The 22,276-nt window shown below is 35.4% G+C and overlaps 1 protein-coding gene across 13 annotated transcripts in view; it reads right to left on the bottom strand.

Moving 5' to 3' along the window:
- The window catches only part of MYCBP2 (MYC binding protein 2), a 266,977-nt gene that overhangs the window by 89,880 nt on the left and 154,821 nt on the right, over positions 1 to 22,276 (bottom strand). For 9 of the 13 annotated variants that reach the window (XM_081214828.1, XM_081214825.1, XM_081214831.1 and 6 more), the window contains 7 exons: positions 20,155 to 20,380; positions 19,081 to 19,211; positions 18,354 to 18,441; positions 15,966 to 16,015; positions 8,519 to 8,691; positions 6,935 to 7,079; positions 2,647 to 2,862 (listed from right to left, as the gene is read on the bottom strand). In XM_081214828.1, coding sequence (XP_081070954.1) covers positions 2,647 to 2,862; positions 6,935 to 7,079; positions 8,519 to 8,691; positions 15,966 to 16,015; positions 18,354 to 18,441; positions 19,081 to 19,211; positions 20,155 to 20,380 — 1,029 coding nt within the window. The remainder of the gene's footprint in view (positions 1 to 2,646; positions 2,863 to 6,934; positions 7,080 to 8,518; positions 8,692 to 15,965; positions 16,016 to 18,353; positions 18,442 to 19,080; positions 19,212 to 20,154; positions 20,381 to 22,276) is intronic. The other 4 variants (XM_081214821.1, XM_081214830.1, XM_081214824.1 and 1 more) reach the window with 1 other exon arrangement.

Below are 22,276 nucleotides of genomic sequence, written 5' to 3' on the forward strand. Positions count from 1 at the left end.
CAATTCAACTGATTCTCCAAGGATGTCTGATAAGTCTTTTCTGATCAGTTTCTCTTCGTTCTCTACAATGACTATTTCATTTTTTCCCTTTGTTTCAAAATCTTGACCCTAAGATTCATCACTCCCATCTCCAATCTAAAACATATAATTGCTATCATAAATAATTCTTTGCTGCACAACCTACAAATTTATTAGCAATTGTATTAATTCTTTTCTTTTCCCTCTCCTGGCACAGTGAAAGAGGCAATACTCCTACATACAGCCAATCCCTCCACCTGAGCTACAGATACTATTTTTATCTCTTGGAGTATCTTCATTGTTCCCTTCTTCTCAATCGTCTCCTCATCAATATTAAAACATGTCTTTCTATATTCAGTCTCAGACTCTAAAGCCTTCACTCAATCCCATTTCCTCTGTTTCTTTTTATAACCAAACACCTTGAAAGACTTATCTACATTCGTTTTGCCTTTAGCTATCTTCACTTCCTCTTCATCTACAAATTAATCAACTGACTATGCCTCTAAAGCTGCTCCTGCCAAGATCACTGATCACTGCTAGATCCTTTTCAAGACTTCACTCTGCAGCATAACATTGTTAACCTGTCTTAAACAGCTTTCTATGACCTTCAGGACATGGCATAAGGTAGTTGGGGGAAGTAGGAAAATCAAATCTGGAATCAGACTCTCTGTCATTGTGTGCCCTTGGGCAAGTTATTCAACCTCTCTGTGCTTCAATTTCCACATGTGTAACATGGGAATAAGAAACAGTCATTTATAGGGTTGTTATGAGGATGAAATGAGTTGCCATATGCAACATGGGGGGAAAAGTGGCAAAGGTAAGAGCTGGTGTCCTACTTTGTACTAGCCCTTTGGCTGGTATTCTCGCCAATGTTGTTTCCATTTTCATTTCTTTTGTTTTTTAATTTATCTATCTTGTAAATCAGTATTTCTCAAAGTATAGCTTTTGAACCTGAATCATTCTGCATATTTGTTTTACACGTGAGTTTTGGAACCTCTTTTCAGACCTACTGGATCTAAATCTTTGGATGGTAGGAAAATTTCCGTTTTAAATAAGTGCTCCACGGGGTTTCCCTGGTGGCGCAGTGGTTAAGAATGCCTCCCAATGCCGGGGACGTGGGTTCAAGCCCTGGTGTGGGAAGACCCCACATGCCGCGTAGCAACTAAGCCCGTGCACCACAACTACTGAGCCTGTGCTCTAGAGTCCACAAGTCACAACTACTGAGCCCACGTGCCACAACTACTGAAGCCCGCGTGCCTAGAGCCCGTGCTCCACAACAAGAGAAGCCACCGCAATGAGAAGCCCATGCACTGCAATGAAGAGTAGCCCCGGCTCACCACAACTAGAGAAAGCCAGCACGCAGCAATGAAGACCCAATGCAGCCAAAAATAAATAAATAAATTTATTTTTAAAAGAAAAATAAATAAATAAATAAGAGTTCCAGATGATTCTGATGTGGACAAATGTTTGAGAATCACTGATACTGATGTTCCTCAGGACCCGGTCCTGGAACTTCCCTCTCCTCTCTCCACGTTAGATAGAGATCATCTGTTTCCATAATTTCATGAGTAATACAAGTACTGATGATTCTCCAATTCTTTTCTTGAGGTAAGACTGTGATCACTTCAGGTTTTTAGTTCCAACTTCTTTTTATATATCCTCATATGGATATTTCAGAGATATCTAAAACTCATCACATCAAAAGCTGAATCTGTTATCTTCCTCAACCAAAATCTGCCCCTTCTCCAACACTATCAGTCTCACTACTCAAGCTCAAAATGTGAACTCCATTTTTTATTTCCTACCTTTCTCTTTACCCCATATCCATTAGCCACTAAGTCTTAATCTATCCTAAATATCTATTGAATCTACCCTAATTGACAACTCACTAGTCCAAGGGATCAGTATATCTCACCAGATTAAGTCAACAGTCTCCTAAAGAGACTTAAACCAAACCATGTCTCTTGATTATCCTCCTAACTACATTCTCCATATTCCACTATGATCTTTATAAAACACAAATCTAATCACGCCATTCCTCCAACTGAAAGCCTTCAGTGGCTCACCACTGCTCTCTGAAAATAGCATAATTCCTAACTTCTACTTCAAATAACAACCATCTTGATAATTTAGACTAACATTGCCTCTAAAGATAACTAAAAAAGCTGGACAAAAAAAACCTGTTTTTTAATCTGTCTAAAGGCACCAAAGAGCTAAAAAGCCTAAAGGAGTAAGAAACCCAAAGAGATGAGCCTGGCATTTGGAAGAACCCAAAGTTAAAGGGGGCCTAGGTAAACTCTGAATCCCTGAAGGGCTATGTCCTAGGAGTACTGGTAAATTGAAAATAGACAAGTACGTCTGCAGGAAATGAAATCCAGTTTCCAAACATCTCAATCTCTGATTGAATTAACTTGATCTACAACTGGAAACCTCTCTAGACTTCTGCCAAGAACGAATGAAAATCCTCCATAGGAAAATAACATTATCCTTAAAAAAACATTGCAAGTTTGACATCTATCAAGAACTCTCCAGACCTGTGATTTGTATCTGAGTTTGAATCACTGAAATGTCTGTTAAATGAATGAACGGTGCAAAAATAAAATTTTTCTGATAAGTAAAACAAATTACCTTCATCATTGTTACGGCAATATATCGAGCCTCCTTCACTATCATTGGTTCATATGAAACATCCAGCTTTGGTGATGCCAGCCCACCAAAAGTCATGTCAGTATTAGAAGGTACAGTTGTTACTGCAGGACTGCCAGGAATCCTTTGAGGTTTCTTTACTTGCTCTTGTTGTAAAGATGTTTTTTTCTGAGAAACAGGAACGGCTTTCACTTCCACCTAACCATGATATTATAAAAACCAAATGCTATTATTATATAACTGTCCGTAACACATCAAAAGAAGCAATTTACACAATTATAAACTCACAATTCTATACATTTTATGTTATCACTCGTCCCTCTTGGGCATTCCTTTCAAAGATTATTTAACATTGCCAGAATGATCAAGATGGTTCCACCTCAATCGGGGTCCTGAACACAGTGTAAAAGGGAGGCCTTGTTTTTGGGAATAAATAATCATAAATATCAAAACACAAAATAAAAACAAAGGCCGCCATTAATAAAGTCCAGAAAAGGATAGTCAAACGAATCTACATTCTTGCAGGGGCTAACATTAAATTATTTTATCTGGTAATTCAGGTATAAATACTTGCCAGCAATCTTCACATATTTTAAAGCACTGATCTCAATTTTAGCTATATTGCTTTGCAGAAGAAAAAGTACTCCATTGATAGGTATCTTAGAAATTAACAGCTAATAAAACAAGTCTTATACCTAAAGCTTAAAGATGTTTATTTACTCTGCAAAAAGAGTACTACTATTAGATAGTTTTGTCACCAACACGAACTATTAGAGCTAAGCAACCTATCAATAATTAAACTTTCCAACTCAGCTTCTTCAACAATAATATGGGGATATCTTTTATCTATACTTTACTGTAGAGATGCAAAGAACAGACTTCCTAAGGCATTTTAAAACACTGAAAGTATAAATTGTCTCATAAACAATACTCAGAAATACTTTCCAGGAATTATAACAAAACATTTTATTGTTATTTATTTGTTTATGCATTGGCAAAAAACACTCAATCCCTAGGCAACCACAAAGTTACAAACAATTTAAATACCACTTTAGCTCTTTATCATTCTGAGGGTCACCCAAAATTTCTTCTGTTCTTTTCAGACACTACTTTTGTGGTTGGCAAGAACAGGTAATTCAACATCAAGCTCTTCACAGGAATAGAAAGGATTGCATAAAAGAAAGTGACAATATTACTTAAGTAATTGAGAGACACCCCAGAAATGTGGAATGTCTTTAACGTGTATTATTCTTATTAATGCCATTCTAGGGAGTCAGTAGTTTGAGACTCTCAGTATCTATATAAAGTTAAGTGTAGCTAGCAAATACATTCCATTAAATAACCACAATCTTTAGTTGGGGTTATGAGAAATCAGTATTTGGATTGATATAAGGCTCTGAAAATATTAAAAACCCATCTTACATTTAAAACACAGAAGTTTAAAGGTACATGGTAAAATTCTTCAGCTCATATACATTGGCACCATTAAAAGCTTTAAACTTAAATGTAATAAAAAGGAAAAAAAAGCAAATGCTTCCAAATTCTAAGACGTTTGATTTTAAATTATAGCCACTATTTTTATATGTACTATTTTGATTTAATCTTTCATTAAACAATTATATTTACCCTAAGTAAATTAACAGTAGAAGTACATCTGCTTATGTACTACGAACCTTGAAGTAAATCACTGAATAATTTCATACTCTAGGAGTACTGAGATATAAAATGATAACCATTCTGCTTTCTTTCATAAACTGTGCTTCTTTGTAAAATTTGTTATTCTTTTATTTCCAATACAACTTTCTCTTTTCATTAAATAAGGTTTCCTTGGAATAATCATTTTATAAGTTAAAAAAAAACAATAACACTTGCTGCTTTAAAAAGGATTTTGGATCTCACTGAAATATTACCTGCAAACCAACTTCTTTGTTCCAAATAATTGGTTATTACTATATAAGGATACTTCAGTAGTTTTTGAGAAGTCTAAAATGCTCCTAAAACTTCTTGTGCTATCAGGCTGAAAACAAAACAGATTGAACTAATTTTGTTTTCAGCTAGTATGATAATGTGATATAATAAATTAAACATCAAGAGGTATGCAAATCACTTTTCCTAAATAGTATTTACTGGAGTTTCCTAGATACGGTTTCTAAATTAGACATAAATCTGATATGAACTTGAGCATACTGAGTATGAGATTTAGGGCTTCTCGCCCTCAAGAAGCAAAATATGTAGGGGAAAAAAAAAGAGGAAGTAAAGAAAGAGAGACAGATTATGTGGCTAAAAAAAGAACCCAAAGAGGAGAACAAAAGATAAAAGCTTAAAGTCTGACTCTGAAATGTAAGATGTAAATAACCCAGGTACCAGAATGGAGTAAGAGACAACAAAGCAAGGTGGAAACACAGGAAAATACAGCGGAAGATACACTATAGGCATAACAGTATGAACATTAAAAAGAAATGAAATGTTATGCCGACCTGGAAAATGGTAACTACAACGTAGTCACATGAATAAGGAACTTGCTGTGGGTTCAAAGACTGGATTTAACAACTCACTACATACACTTAAGTGAGAAATTCATCAGTGAATACACAAACCCCTCAATATATTAATGTATACTGTATTGTGATCAAAACTCTGTCCTTGAGTGGAGTGATTTTTTATATCACTTTCAGAATTACTTTTTTCTCTGTTCAATTTTTTTCTTATAATCTGTGATGTTTTTTGCATTCTAAAGAGTAATTCTTAGCAGGCCTGAAATTGCTTTGATGGGGTGTGATCTTCCTTTAAAAAGTAAGATATAAGGGAAAATATAAGAGTGCAGCATACTGTATGAATGTGTATTATGTATACTGTATGTAACTAAGAGTACATACTCTTCCACTCTATATATGTACGTTTGGGTCATAATGCAAATCCTTGCTGGGGGTCATGGTCAAAACCTTGAAAGCCACTGGTAAAGAGACTGATTTTTGTTTAGTATCAGGGTCAAATACTTTTCCATACAGTTTTACTTACTGGTCTTAAGACATGTGAACTATATGTCTCTTGTCTTTTTTTACTATGAGTCAAGTTAGAGGCTCCAGTGGCACTGTGCTTCTTCATGGTATAAATCAAGTAGTTGAAATAGTTCTGGGACTTCCCTGGTGGTGCAGTGGTTAAGAATCTGCCTGCCAATGCAGGGGACACGGGTTCAAGCCCTGGTCTGGGAAGATCCCATATGCTGCAGAGCAACTAAGCCCATGTGCCACAACTACTGAAGCCCAAGCACTAGAGTCTGTGCTCTGAAACAAGAGAAACCACTGTGATGAAAAGGCCGCACACTGCAGTGAAGAGTAGCCCCACTTGCTGCAACTAGAGAAAGCCTGCGTGCAGTAACGAAGACCCAACGCAACCATAAATAAATAAATATATTTTTTTAAAAAAAGAGGAAAAAAAGAAATGGTTAACATCAAAAAAGTCTTTAAAAAAGAAGTAATATTGAGCTAAAATCAGCTGCTCTGTGAGTAAAAAAGATTTTGTGACTTAATCAACTCTAAGTTCCAAACAACCAAATCACTTTGTAATACAACTTGGGGGGCAGGGGTGGCTAGGGATTGCCTATACAAATTTTCGTTCAATATTGACTATTTTCAGAAATATAATAAAAGTTTAAGATATTTAATTAATAGATTATATCACAAAGGACTTAATATCATGCATTACAATATGCTCTGAGATGTCATTATTAATTCATGTTTCAGGGAAAAGGTATCCAAAGAACTATATCCTTCAATATAGCACATGACTAGTTCCAATCCTCATTCTTTTACAATCCAAATTTATGCATTTCTAATTTATTTAATAAGTATCAATATTATATTTTAAAGCTTGTTTCAACAGTACCAAATGCAAAATGTATTTGAGTCTTTTAAAAGATAGGTACAAAATTTTAAAATGTATTCTTTCATTGATTTATTCAGTCACTTATGTATTAATGGCCTTCCCTCTGTGTGCTTAGCACTCTTTGTACAGACACTTTCTTATCCTTCCTTGGAATCACCACAGCACCTAGCAAAATGTAAAAAAACAAACCAAAAAAATAGATACCTTGGAAAGTTGAGTACTGATTAATATAAACAAGTCATTTAAACAATTTTTTGGCTTCCTTCATTACGTGTATCTAAAGAGGGTACTGCATAGGGACTGTAAGCACTTGCCATTTCTAAAATTTTATTAGTTACAACAGTCAGTACATAGTTGTCTACTAATACAATCCCAATATAATTACCTTCATATTGGGAACGTGTACCACATCTCCATACTGGTCTTTTGTTTGAACAGTGATGGTGGTAGGCCAACCACAACGAATATCATCCTTATTCAGAATCAAAGATGTTTTCTGAGGATCAGCATAGGAATCTGGCTGAAGCCACCTAGCAGTAATGAAAACAACAAGTAAACAAAAAACCAAACATTCATCAACATCTTCAATGATTAACATGAAACTAAGCCAAATGAATAAAACTTATATCTAACAAAATGCTAAAATGGTATCTTCATTTCTGATTCAGTGATAATGACCACAAGTGTATCCCTTGAAAATAGTTAATGACAAATTCATCAAAAAACATGCTGAAGCATATTAGATTTCTGATGATTACAAATAAAATAGAAATAATTTTAAAATCAGGAAATTTGAAATTTTAACTATAGCTGATTTAAAATAAGCAAGAAAATGAATTTAGGTTGCATATACTTTGAAGTCCCAAATACACTCCTTAAGGGAGGCCTGCTGAATTTGCCAACCTGAAAGCCTGGAAAAGAGCAGGGTGTCTGTCAAAGCAGGGACAGAAGTGATATTCTGCTTGCTGGAGAGCAAGCAGGTTAAAGATACGTTGTCTAGCTTCTCTTTTTTTTTTAAATATCTTTACCGGAGTATAATTGCTTTACAATGGTGTGTTAGTTTCTGCTGTGTAACAAAGTGAATCAGCTATACGTATACATATATCCGCATATGCCCTCCCTCTTGCGTCTCCCTCCTACCCTCCCTATCCCACCCCTCTAGGTGGTCACAAAGCACCAAGCTGATCTCCCTGTGCTATGAGGCTGCTTCCCTTTACACAATTTCTTAACTATCTTCCCTTCTACCCTCTCTTCCATGTAAATTTGGCCTATTTTCTGTACTTTGTTATATCCATGCCTGAATTCATGATCATCATATCCATGATCTACATTCAAGTTGTCCTGTGAGATGAGTAATGAGTAATTCTGCCATGCATTACATAAAAAGTCCATAAAGATAGCACGGAGGCTGACTTAAAAGATTTTCTATTCTTCTCCAATCACCATTTTGGTTTTTAAAAACTAAAGAGTAATCTCTGTAGTTTTAAAATTAAAGCCGGAAAAAAGTCATATTTCTATATTTACTAGTAAAATCACAAGTCAGCATATTTGTTCTTTTCATCTTTACAAAAAAGCAGATAGCAACAAAATAAATGAGAAATCCACAACCTCAAATGATTTAATTTAAATTCTAAATTTATATTTGCATTAATTGTAGATTTGGTAAAAACTCATATTAAAATAAATATAGTGAAAAACTTAGGAGTTTAGTAGATATTAAACACTACTATCAAGTACACAGACTTCTCAATTTTACCAGGTGTTCTATGTATTTTTAACAACTACTATATATTTTAAAAATACTTTGAAATATTAACTACCATTTTATACTTCGGCAAGTCCAAAACACAAACTAGATTATCTTAGGCAGCACCGTAACATCCTAACGACTCCCCTCTCATTTCTCTTCAGAAATGAAGACTGAGGCAAGCCCTGAAAGGAAGTCATTGTAGTACTTAATATACATTACCTCGCAAGCCTTCCACCACTTGATCCTGGGACACAAGCAATAAAATCATCCAGAAAGGACTGTTCATTGCTTTGGATTTGAAGTGGTAAGTTTCCTTCTAGTGCCTCCAATATAGTTGGTGAATGAGAAAGCGCTAAACCCTTTCCAAGAATACCAGAATGGGTTTTGCACACCTGTTGGGTAAAAGAGAACATTTGTATATTTTATTTTTTAAATTTATTTTATATATATATATTCTTGTATCGTATTACAGACTTTTTTTCAAATTTTATTTTTCATACAGCAGGCTCTTACTAGTTATCTATTTTATACATGTTAGTGTATATACATCAATCCCAATCTCCTAATTCATACCACCACCACCTCCCCACAACCCCGCTTTCCTCGCTTGGTGTCCATACGTTTCTTCTGTGTCTATAATTCTGCCTTGCAGGCTGGTTCATCTGTACCATTTTTCTAGATTCCACATATATGTGTTAATACACAATATTTGTTTTTCTCTTTCTGACTTACTTCATTCTGTATGACAGTCTCTAGGTCCATCCACGTCTCTACAAATGATCAAATTTCATTCCTTTTTATGGCTAATACTCCACTGTATATAAGTACCACATTTTCTTTATCCATTCATCTGTCGATGGGCATTTAGGTTGCTTCCATGACCTGGCTATTGTAAATAGTGCTGCAATGAACATTGGGGTGCATGTGTCTTTTTGATTTATGGTTTTCTCTGCATATATGCCCAGTAGTGGGATTGCTGGGTCATATGGTACTTCTATTTTTAGTTTTTTAAGGAACCTCCATACTGTTCTCCATAGTGGCTGTATCAATTTACATTCCCACCAACAGTGCAAGAGAGTTCCCTTTTCTCCACACCCCAGAGCATTTGCTATTTGTAGATTGTCTGACGATGCCCACTCTAACCGGTGTGAGGTGATACCTCACTGTAGTTTTGATTTGCATTTCTCTAATGATTAATGATGTTGAGCAGCTTTTCATGTGCCTCTTGGCCATCTGTATTTCTTCTTTGGAGAAATGTCTATTTAGGTCTTCTGCCCATTTTTGGGTTGGTTTCTTTTTTTTAATATTGAGCTGCATGAGCTGTTTATATATTTTGGAGATTCATCTTTTGTCTGTTGATTCGTTTACAAATATTTTCTCCCATTCTAAGGGTTGCCTTTTCGTCTTGTTTATAGTTTCCTTTGCTGTGCAAGAGCTTTTAAGTTTCATTAGGTCCCATTTGTATATTTTAATTTTTATTTCCATTACTCTAGGAGGTGAGTCTAAAGAGATCTTGCTGTGATTTATGGCAAAGAGTGCTCTTCCTATGGTCTTATATTTAATTCTTTAATCCATCTCTTTAGTTTATTTTTGTGTATGGTGTTAGGGAGTGTTCTAATTTCATTCTTTTACATGTAGCTGTCCAGTTTTCCCAGCACCACTTATTGAAGAGACTGTCTTTTCTCCATTGTATATCCTTGCCTTCTTTGTCATAGATTAGTTGGCCATAGGTGCATGGGTTTATCTCTGGGCTTTCTATCCTGCTCCATTGATCTAGATTTCAGTTTTTTTGTGCCAGTACCATACTGTCTTGCTTACTGCAGCTTTGTAGTATAGTCTGAAGTCAGGGAGTCTGATTACTACAGCTCAGTATTTTTTCCCTCAAGATTGCTTTGGCTATTCAGGGTATTTTGTGTCTCCATACAAATTTGAAGATTTTTTTGTTCTAGTTCTGTACGAAATGCCATTGGTAATTTGATACGGATTGCACTGAACCTGTAGATTGCTTTGGGTAGTATAGTCATTTTCACAATGTTGATTCTTCCAGTCCAAGAACATGGTATATCTCTCCATCTGTTTGTATCACCTTTGATTTCTTTCATCAGTATCTTGTAGTTTTCTGAGCACAGGTCTTTTACTTCCTTAGGTATGTTTATTCCTAGGTATTTAATTCTTTTTGTTGCAATGGTGAATGGGATTGTTTCCTTAATTTCCCTTTCTGATATTCTGTTCTTAGTGTATAGGAATGCAAGAGATTTCTGTGCATTAATTTTGTATCCTGGAACTTTACCAAATTCACTGATTAGCTCTAGTAGTTTTCTGGTGGCATCTTAAGGATTCTCTATGTACAGTATCATGTCATCTGCAAACAGTGACAGTTTTATTTCTTTTTTTCCAGTTTTTATTCCTTTCATTTATTTTTCTTCTCTGATTGTCATGGCTAGGACTTCCAAAACTATGTTGAATAATAGTGGCGACAGTGGACAGCCTTGTCTTGTTCCTGATCTTAGAGGAAATGCTTTCAGTTTTTCACCATTGAGACTGATGGTTGCTGTGGGTTTGTTGTATATGGCCTTTATTATGTTGAGGTAGGTTCCCTCTATGCCCACTTTCTGGAGAGTTTTCAACATAAATGGGTGTTGAATTTTGTTAAAAGATTTTTCTGCATCTACTGAGATGATCATATGGTTTTATCCTTCAATTTGTTAATATGGTGTATCACATTGATTGATTTGCGTATACTGAAGAATCCTTGCGTTGCTGGATAAATCCCACTTGATAATGGTGTATGATCCTTTTAATGTGTTGTTGGATTCTATCTGCTAGTATTTTGTTGAGGTTCTTTGCATCTGTATTCATCAGTGATACTGATCTGTAATTTTCTTTTTTTGAAGTATCTTTGCCTGGTTTTGGTATCAGGGTGATGGTAGAATGAGTATGGGAGTACTCCTTCCTCTGCAATATTGGAAGAGTTTGAGAAGGATGGCTGTTAGCTCTTCTCTAAATGTTTGATGGAATTCACCTGTGAAGCCACCTGGTCCTGGACTTTAGTTGGTAGTAAGATTTTTAATCCCAGTTTCAATTTCATTACTTGTGATTGGTCTGTTCATCTTTTCTATTTCTTCCTGGTTCATTCTTGGAAGTTTATACCTTTCTAAGAATGTGTCCATTTCTTCCAGGTTGTCCATTTTATTGGAATAGAGTTGCCTGTAGTAGTCTCTTATGATGCTTTGCATTCCTGTGGTGTCCGTTGTGACTTCTCCTTTTTCACTTGTAATTTTATTGATTTGGGTCCTCTCCCTATTTTTCTTGATGAGTCTGGCTAAAGGTTTATCAATTTTGTTTACCTTCACAAAGAACCAGCTTTTAGTTTTATTGATCTTTGCTACTGTTTTCTTTGTTTCTATTTATTTCTGCTCTGATCTTTATGATTTCTTGCCTTCTACTAACTTTGGGTTTTGTTTGCTCTTCTTTCTCTAGTTCCTTTAGGTATAAGGTTAGATTGTTTATTTGAGATTTTTCTTGTTTCTTGAAGTAAGACTGTATTGCTATAAACTTGCCTCTTAGAACTGCTTTTGCTGCATCCCACAGGTTATGGATCATCATGTTTTCATAGTCATTTGTCTCTACGTAGTTTTTGATTTCCTCTTTGATTTCTTCAGTGATCTCTTGGTTATTTAGTAATGTATTGTTTAGCCTCTATGTGTTTGTGTTTTTTATGTTTTTTTTCCCTGTAACTGATTTCTAATCTCATAGTGTTGTGGTCAGAAAAGATGGTTGATAGGATTTAAATTTTCTTAAATTTACAAAGGCTTGATTTGTGACCCAAGATGTGATCTGTCCTGGAGAATGTTCTGTGTGCACTTGAGAAGAAAGTGTAATCTGTTGTTTTTGGATGGAATGTCCTGTAAATATCAATTAAATCTATCTGGTTTATTGGGTCATTTAAAGCTTGAGTTTTATTAATTTTCTGTCTGGATGATCTGTCCGTTGGTGTAAGTGCGCTGTTAGAGTCACCATTATTACTGTGTTACTGTCGATTTCCTCTTTTACAGCTGTTAGCATTTGCCTTATGTACTGAGGTGCTCCTATGTTGGGTGCATATGTATTTATAATTGTTATATCTTCTTCTTGGATTGATCCCTTGATCATTATGTAGTGTCCTTCCTTGTCTCTTGTAACATTCTTTATTTTAAAGTCTATTTTATCTGATATGAGCATTGCTCCTCCAGCTTTCTTTTGATTTCCATTTGCATGGAATATCTTTTTCCAACCCCTCACTTTCAGTCTGTATGTGTCCCTAGGTCTGAGGAGGGTCTCTTGTAGACAGCATATACATGGGTCTTGTTTTTGTATCCGTTCAGCCAGCCTGTGTCTTTTGTTTAGAGCATTTAATCCACTCACATGTAAGGTAATTATCGGTATGTATGTTCCTATGACCATTTTCTTAATTGTTTTGGGTTTGTTTTTGTAGGTCTTTTCCTTTTCTTGTGTTTCCTTCCTAGAGAAGTTCCTGTAGCATTTGCTGTAGAGCCGGTTTGGTGGTGCTGAACTCTCTTAGCTTTTGCTTGTCTGTAAAGCTTTTGATTTCTCCATCGAATCTGAATGAGATCCTTGCTGGACAGAGTAATCTTGGTTGTGGGTTCTTCCCTTTCATCACTTTAAATGTATCGTGTCACTCCCTTCTGGCTTGTAGAGTTTCTGCTGAGAAATCAGCTGTTAACCTTATGGGTTAACCTTATGGGAGTTCCCTTGTACGTTATTTGTTGTTTTTCCCTTGTTGCTTTTAGTAATTTTTCTTTGTCTTTAATATTTGTCAATTTGATTACTGTGTGTCTCGACATGCTCCTCCTTGGGTTTATCCTACCTGGGACTCTCTGTGCTTCCTGGACTTGGGTGGCTATTTCCTTTCCCATGTTAGGGAAGTTTTCAAGTATAATCTCTTCAAATATTTTCTTGGGTCCTTTCTCTCTCTCTTCTCCTTCTGGAACCCCTATAATGCGAATGCTGGTGCATTTAATGTTGTCCCAGAGGTCTCTTAGGCTGTCTTCATTTCTTTTCATTCTTTTTTCTTTATTCTGTGCCGTGACAGTGAATTCCACCATTCTGTCTTCCAGGTCACTTATCTGTTCTTCTGACTCAGTTATTCTGCTACTGATTCCTTCTAGTGTATTTTTCATTTCAGTTATTGTATTGTTCATCTCTGTTTGTTTGTTCTTTAATTCTTCTGGGTCTTTGTTAAACAGTTCTTGCATCTTTTCGATCTTTGCCTCCATTCTTTTTCCGCGGTCCTGGATCGTCTTCACTATCATTATTCTGAATTCTTTTTCTGGAAGGTTTCCTATCTCCACTTCATTTAGTTGTTTCTCTGGGCTTTCATCTTGTTTCTTCATCTGGTACATAGCCCTCTGCCTTTACATTTTGTCTATCTTTCTGTGAATGTGGTTTTCATTCCACAGGTGCAGGACTGTAGTTCTTCCTGATTCTGCTGTCTGCCCTCTGGTGGATAAGGCTATCTGACATTTGTATATTTTAAAATATAAAACTTTAATTACATGAATTTTTTTGTATTTGCACCCAATTTTAGATAGGCCTTTTGGGGAAATAATTTTCTTTCCATGCCCCAGTGCTCCTTTAGCCTATAAAGTAGAAAACTTTCAGGAGGGAAAAACTTGGGATAATATTTCCAGTGTCTTTCTTCCCACAAAAAAGAAGTGATTTATCAGAGATCTGCATGCTAGATGCAATGGTGCATCTCCTCCCATTCTAGCGTTCTACATGTGCCACATCCCTCTTTGTCAGGGCCAGGGCTCCCTTTTGAAGACAGCTGTAAAGGTCTCCCTCTTTTTGTGTCTCCATTACTGGCAGCTATCCTGGGTATGTTGTGTCTGTTCTCTTGGGCAGGTGGGTACCGAGGTCTTGACTTGGGCAAAAAGTAGATGGAAGTCTGACTGTGGCTGCACATACACTGCATTAGCCTGTGTAAGCCTTATTAAAGTTAAGAAAAAAAGGCAGATAAAACTGAAATTTTAGTTCTCACCTATATGAGAAGCAAGCCTTATATTTTGGAAAGACTTGCTTTAATGGCTAAAACTCTAGAAAACTTTTAATGACCATATAATAAATTTCAAAACATAATATTTTCATAGAGAAGGATTATATTTCCATTTCTATCAATTTCTACCACAAGTAACTTCTGCATTCTATAAGCCATGCAATTTCAAAGTCGTAATCTTTAAAGTCAAACAGACTTGAGGTCAAATCCTGACTCTGTACAAGTTATTGCTGTGTGCTCTCAAGCTAACAAGTTACAGACCATTCCTGAATCAGTGAAAGGTATAAACTGGTGATCAAATGATATCTCTTCCGTGGTTATTATAAAATTTAAATTAAATAACACATTTAAATGCCCACCATCTGCCTAACAAGCAGTAGGTGTTAGACCATCACAGTGATGACCTTACATGCCAAAACGGTGGGTAATTTGGGAAATCACTTTTCTCTTTACAGCGGTACGATAAAGACCTCTTTTTATCTGGCCTAAACGACATTCTATAAGCTGTAATAATCCCTGTAATGATAATATAAGCTACTTGGTGGTTTTCCTTAGCTAGAATGTTATCTGACACATAGTATGTTTATTAAATATTTTTAAATTAATTTTTATTTTTGTATCTTAAGATACAGAGATTTAACTTTTTTAAAAGAAAAAAAAAAAGCTAGTGGGTTTTTAAGACACAGATGTTTCTTAACATTACTGAGGACACCATGACTCCCTATGATTAGAGCACAGTGATCAAGACCATGGACTTTGTCACCAAACTGCCAGAGGTCAAATTCTAGCCTAGCTGCTTACTAGCTGTATGATTCTGGGCCAGTTACTTAAGTTCTCTGTGACTCAGTTCCCTTATCTGTAAATAAGAGTCTCTAATTCATAGGGTTGCTGTGAGGACTAAATGAGTTAAAAATGTGAAAAGTGTTTGGAATAGTAAGTGATAAAGTTAAGATCAAATAAATGTTTGTTTTTATTATTACTGCTGTGATCAATTCATTTCAGAAAATAAATAAAATGTAAACCACTAACTCTAAGTATTGATATTAGAAGACCTGGATATTAGACTGTATCTCCCAGTTAGCTGAATTCTTAGACAAATCACAAAACGTCTCTGAACTGAAGTTATTATAATTGTAAGATGCAAGAGAAAATACTGACCTCATAGTGTAACTGCAGAAACAGACAGATAATGTCAAAGACGTGGCAAACTATAACGTGCTCTACAGATGTTATTTAAATTACCATTACTAACAGCTTTTTTCCCCTTTTTCTCACTGGTCAATAAAACTTCTTTCAAGATCCAATTTAAATGTCCTCCACTGGGCAAAGCCTTCCCCTGGGCCCTTGGCACTTGGTAGCTCTTCTTCCTCCAGCAGGGCTTTCATCTCACTCCAGAGTTAACACCCATCACACAGTACAACAAGGGCTCATGTGGTGGGTCTCTCCCATCAAGGGGAGAAATTATGAGTTATTTATCTCTATAACTACCAATTATGGAATGAAATACTACATGAATGAGTGCTATGTTCAAGAAAAATAAGGTTGATCTGAGTGAAAATTCTGCTTAAAATTAATGTACAAAGTTTACCCTTACAATTATCAGGACAATACCTGTAATGCAGCCTCTTCAAGAATTTCAAGGTCTTCCTCTAATTCATTACCTGTTGTGTAAATGAAAAGGTTTACTAAATTATATTCATCCTTAGTTTATTTTTCTAGTCTTTTGCATTCATGACATCTTTCCCACAAATTTGATATTCCAAATTGAAGAGAACTATTATCATTCTGGATAAATCTCAGTGGCTTAAATTTTCAAATGCTATTTTCAGTGTGAATATAAGCTGTAATTCTCAAGGCAATACTCAAAAAGCAACCATCAAGTGATTTTCAAAAGATATATACTATATTTATGTACACAAATGTGTATTTTTGACTTTAGTGTATTTACTTTTTGACCAAAAAAAAAAAAAAGAAAAATGAGGGAACTGAATTTTCAGAATCCGAGCCTTTCTAGTTTGCCTATATTGTAGAAGAGCTTTACCTTTAGTAAACAACAGTTACTTAGAGGAAAATGTAAGATAGTGACTGTATTCTCTAGTCATTTTCTCCTTTACTGCTTGATGTAGAATATATTTTATTCATTGAATTTTCTTTGATAGCTTAATTAATTCATAAAATATTACTACTAAAGTAATACATATTCAAAGGGAAATATTCAAAGTATGCAAAAGTGTAGAATGAAAAATTCTGCTACCATTCCCTTCCAAAGATAAAGAGCATCAACAGTTTCTTACGTATTGTTCTAGAAATCTTGTGTGCAAATAATGTGTATATACGTATGTGTCAACGTATACACATGTGGGTACATACACATATATTTATATACTTACAATATAACGTTCACAAAAATAGGACCCTCTTCCGCAGCTTGCTATTCTTAATTAATATAACTTGGACATCTTCCTTGGCCAGGACACAGAGGTCTACTTTTTTGTTGCTGCTTTTTAACAAGCTGCATACATTCCTACTGTATGGACTTACCACTGCTTATTGAACCAGTTCCCAACTGACAGGCATTTTCGTTGCTTCTAGATTTTATAATCACAAATACTGCTATATTAATCTATCTTACAACATACCTTTTTTGAGCATTTGTGCAAGTATGCATAAAAAATTGCTACATCAAAAGCTACATGCATGTAAAATTTGAATAGCTGTTGACACATCTCCTTCAAAGAGGCTGTGTCATTTTCCCTCATATGAATAGAACACAGATGTCTCATTGTCTCATTTCCTCATCATGTGTCAACACGAAGCAGGAACAAGGGAACAGAGAAGGGTGGAAGGGAGCAGGAAGAGGAGACGGATTAGATAGGGAAGAAAGGAGTAAAGAAAGAGAAGGGAGGAAAGAAAGAATAAAGTGGGAAGGGTAGCCCCAGAGGGAGGAGATACAGATGGACTTTTGGAGGTGAGAATTGGGGAAATACAATAATAATACCTTTTATTCCCAACTACTGTAATAATAAAATGTTTGATCATGGATAAACATCATGGAATTAGTAAATATTTTAAGCCTTATTTTCATCTTTACAATTCTGATAATAAATCAACTCATGTATCACACAATTCTGTATCCTAGAAATAGGTACTCTTTGGCCATTGCCTCATTTCTCTGTTGTGCATCACATGAAAACTCTTCTAAAGAGCCATCTACGTTCAACCTGACTCCGTTCAACCTGACTCCCCCTCCTGACTTTCCATTGTCTCACCCCACTCTAAAAGTCCTTATACTTCTCTCCTTTTACTGATATATATATATTTCTTCTTGAGTATGTAAATAGCCAACAAGTTTAACCCAGTGACAAATTTTAATTGCTTTCTCAGTTTCATTAAAAAATCCCACCAATATCCACTCTCCTGAGGTTTTACATCTACCTCATTGGCTGCTGCTTCAGTCTTTTCTGCAGCCTCTTCCTCCTGTTCCATCGGTCTTTGAAATTTTGACAAGTCCCAGCTTTGACCCTTGGCTATTTTCTTCCTCATTTGCATTCTCTTCCTAGCTCATCTTTCATATGCTTCTTTCATATGGTCTTTAAATGTCAACTACGTCCAAATGACATTTCTACTGACTTGTCCCCTGAGCTCCAGAAAATAAGCATCCAATTGCCTATTTGATATGTCCACTAGGATTTCTGAGAGATATCTCAAGCTTTTGGTTTAATACTCTATTTCCAGTGCTTAACCCAGGGCCTGGCACATAGCATGTATGTACATAAGAAAGTGCTTGTACGCATATACGTGTGTGAATAAAAAAACTAGAGAGGTACTCTTCAGTCTCCATTTAAAAAACCCAAACAACCAGTATATTAAGTAGTTGCTCATGAATGTATGTGAATTCATTTTGCTAATCTGTTTTCAGAATGTTCTGCGATGAACATATTCTATTCTTAAAAATTTTTTTAAATCATAAACAAACACCTAGTACTTGACCACACTTACCAATAGGAAGTGCTAGATCCTTTTTCATCAAAGCTGCTGCACAAACCCCACCAAGATTGGCTAGTTCTTTTTCCAACTGAATGACTCCCTGGAGAATTGCAAAAACAAAATCAGATGCTTTAAAAAACGTTTGGAAGATGAAATTTTTGAAAGATGATGTGGATTATCAAAGAAATGTGACTTGCATTCAAGTGTAATGTTTGAAATTAAAAGGAAGCATATGTTAGGAGCTAATGGTTAATTAAGAGTGTAAGAGATTTAATATTATGTCTCATGCTGGTTGTAAGTTTCAGACCTACAGGTTCATTGCCCAAAGAATTTTTCATTCATTACTTTGAAGGAACATGATCAGTCTTTCACCTTGACTTTTTTTTTATTGTACGATTTGAGACATTTAGAAGAGATACTAAGTTCGTCCCATGGTGAAATTAGGTTCTATAATTTACTTAGAAAGGTATAGCTACCACAGCAGGTTTGGAACAGGCACAACTATACTAAGTCTTTAAAGGCTGGGTCATGTTGCACAGACTCCATTCTCTTCACATATTAAAAGTAGCAAAACCAGACCACTGCACAAAATTAAACTACAGAGTATTTTAAATTATACACTATAGCTTAAAATAAATTTCAGACTTCTTGAATACAGAGAGCAAACACAATTTAAGTCAACAGCAGCTCTTAGAAACACAATCTTCCTTAACAGAATGAGAAGATAATTCATTCTCACCTCATCAGGTCCAGGGCTAAACTCATATCCAATTGCAAAACATTTGAAACCATAGAAAGAAGCTTTGTCATCTTTCACATAATCTGATGCAGTCTCCAGTGAAAAAAGGGCCTCATTTCCTAAGAAAAAAGCTAACATTGAGTTCAAAATCTGAAACAACTTTATCAAAATTTCCTTACTTTTATCTATCTCAAGATAGGTGGCAATATAAATCAGGTACTAAAAAAACCAAGTCTTTTTTGGGGTCCCTATATCTACTTGAACAAAGCTGTGCTTAAAAACAACAGTAGAAACAATAGAACCATGCCAGTTGTTAGTTTTCTTTATGATGTAATCCTCCTTAATCACATGTCCTAAGTTAAGTTACACCAGCGATCACTGTCAATTATCTGTCAATTACTAAGGTGACCTGGGTTAGCCTCTTCTGTTTCAGAGTGAGCAATCCTCTCTAGGCTAAAATCTGGCTTTGTGTGATTTCTTCACAAACAAACAAGGCAGGTCAGCCTAGAAGAAAGAAGTTTCTAAATTCAAATTGGCTATTAGTTTGAGAGATCACAAGAGTAGTTATGGTTAATTGGTTAAAAAAAACAACAGACTGTAATAGCAAAAGTGCCTCCACCCACCCGGCCACATACACCCTCAAGCTCGAAAACAATAACTTCACATAACACAGTGGGTTCGGTGGTTCACCAGTTCTCTTGAAAGGAAGAAGTCCTTGGTAACTTCTCAAAATTTAGCACTTATTGGGAAAATAAAATACCTAATCCACTTTTTCTATAGTTTGGCCCCAACTATACAGACAGCCACTCCTCAGTATTAACTCTCTGCTTTTGTGAAGCTAATCTCTTCTCACAAGATCCTCAAAACATTCTCTTTCCTAAAACCTGGTCATGTTATGCCCCATGCCCAGAGAGTCTTCTTTACTACCCAACTGCAATCCAGATACAGGGTAGGTCTTGAAGAAATTCTTCTAAAAATTAAATAAACATTTTCAATGATGTATCCTTACTAAACATAATTATCATAAATGCATATATTTTACCATATAAAACAAAAAAGAAAAGAATAACTTACCTGGCAACACTAAAACCATGGTAGGCCACCCAGAGGATCCTGAAAATTTCTTTAATTCTATCCAGGAATTAAGATTTTCATGAACAGATGTCAATTTTGGTCCATATCCTGAATTCTGAACAGTTCTGACAGGAATCAACAAGCGGAGGACATCTTCTGACTGTGCAGTACCACACTGAGGGTCAAACTCGATTGTCATCCACCGTACACACTCTGGGAATGTCACCTGAGGTCAACAGGCAAGAAGTCACTTGCACAAGATGAATTAGATTTTAGCGTTTTGTCTAGTTTAGAAACAGGACATCATACTGTAAAGATGATGCCTTCAACATACTGTAAAATAAATTTTAAGTAAGGAATTAAGTGATCAGAAATCAAGGTATTAATGGTCAGTATCAATTGTCTCGACTCCTCACTTGAAATATCTATTGCTTTCTATCTAATATTTGCATTAATGTTTTTAAGTACACACTGATATCATTAGAAAAACAATTACAAAGCTGCTTAATTTCCATAAACATTCAGCTATCTGACTTTCCTGTGGAAGAGTTTATATAATGAATTTTCCACTTCAGTCAGTATGCATTTAAGGAATGTAAGTCGGTAACTCACAATATAATTTGATAGGTAAAATATAAAGATACACTGATGGAAATTAATAAATCATTAACATGTAAAGTTTTAGTCACTTTTAGGTTATCTACCATTCTACCATTCATAGTATCCATTACAAATGTTTCTTTTCATTAACAAAAAAACTTTGTAACTTCATACATTATGAGAATAAATATAAACACACACACACTTATACACTTGATAAAAGCCTAGATTTTTATATTTTCCTAACCTGAAATTTTATTGTATATATGAGATTATGATAGCACATAATTATATATATTTTTAAGGCCACTTTTAAGCTTCTGTCACCATTATGGTAGAAGGAATGCTGTAACGGTAGTCAAATTACAGTTAAGTAGGACCATGTCAAGTAGTAAACTATGAACTGGTTGTAGGACATGATATAAACCTTAAGAAATTTTCTAAATATTATTAATCTAAAAAAAAATTACCTCAGACGATGGCAAATACTTTTAGTAGAGGATTTTTTACAATCTCTATTTAAATAAAAAGCTCAACTTTATTCATAATAACATAAACATAAATTAAAACTAAACTGAGACACCATTTTCCCACCATTCCTCCCATTATATTGGCAAAAGGCCCAGAATTTAACCACATACTCTTTTGGGGAGGCTGTGAGAAAACAAGCACTCTGATACATTGTTGGTGGGACACAAAAAGACATAACTTCTGTGACTTCCCTGGTGGCGCAGTGTGTGGGACTCCACACTCCCAGTGCAGGGGGCCCAGGGTTTGATCCCTCGTTGGGGAGCTGGATCCCGCATGCATGCTGCAACTAGGAGTTTGCATGCCACAACTAAGGAGCCTGCCTGCTGCAACTAGGACCCCGAGCAACCAAATAAATAAACAAAATATTAAAAAAAAGAGAGACATAACTTCTATGGAAGGGAACTGTCAACATCTAGCAAAGCTACATATGCATTCACCCTCTGAATCAGCAATCCCAGATCTATTGAGCACAAGCCTCCTCATTCTATATTTGTTTAACCCAGCCATCCCACTTCTAGGAGTTTACTTTGAAGATATGCTTCTAACAATACGGAAACAAAAAAACAAACAAAAAACTCCAAACACAGGCACAAAGTTATTCATTGCAAAAAAATGAAAACACCCCAGATGCTCACACAAATAAGATTGGCTGAATAAACTATGATAGGTCTTTACAGTGGAGAACTATGAGGTTGTAAAAAAAGAATGAGGATGAACTCTGTAAATGCATATGGAGAGATTTCTATACACAGTGTTAAATTTAAAAAGCAAAGTACGAAGTAGTATACATAGTGTGCTACCTTTTTAAAATAAAGATGGAAAATAATACTACAACTAAATCAATCTATCGTTCTAATTTTTTCCAAAAAAGAACGCAGGAAGGATACACCAGGATACTTACTGGAGTAAGTGAGAAGCAGAGAAGGAAAAGGACTCATAATTCTGATTATGTTATTTTGTATAATTTTATTTCTGGATCCATATTAATATT

This window comes from Mesoplodon bidens (genome assembly GCF_964165515.1).
Source record: "Mesoplodon bidens genome assembly, chromosome: 17".
Classification (NCBI taxonomy): domain Eukaryota; kingdom Metazoa; phylum Chordata; class Mammalia; order Artiodactyla; family Ziphiidae; genus Mesoplodon; species Mesoplodon bidens.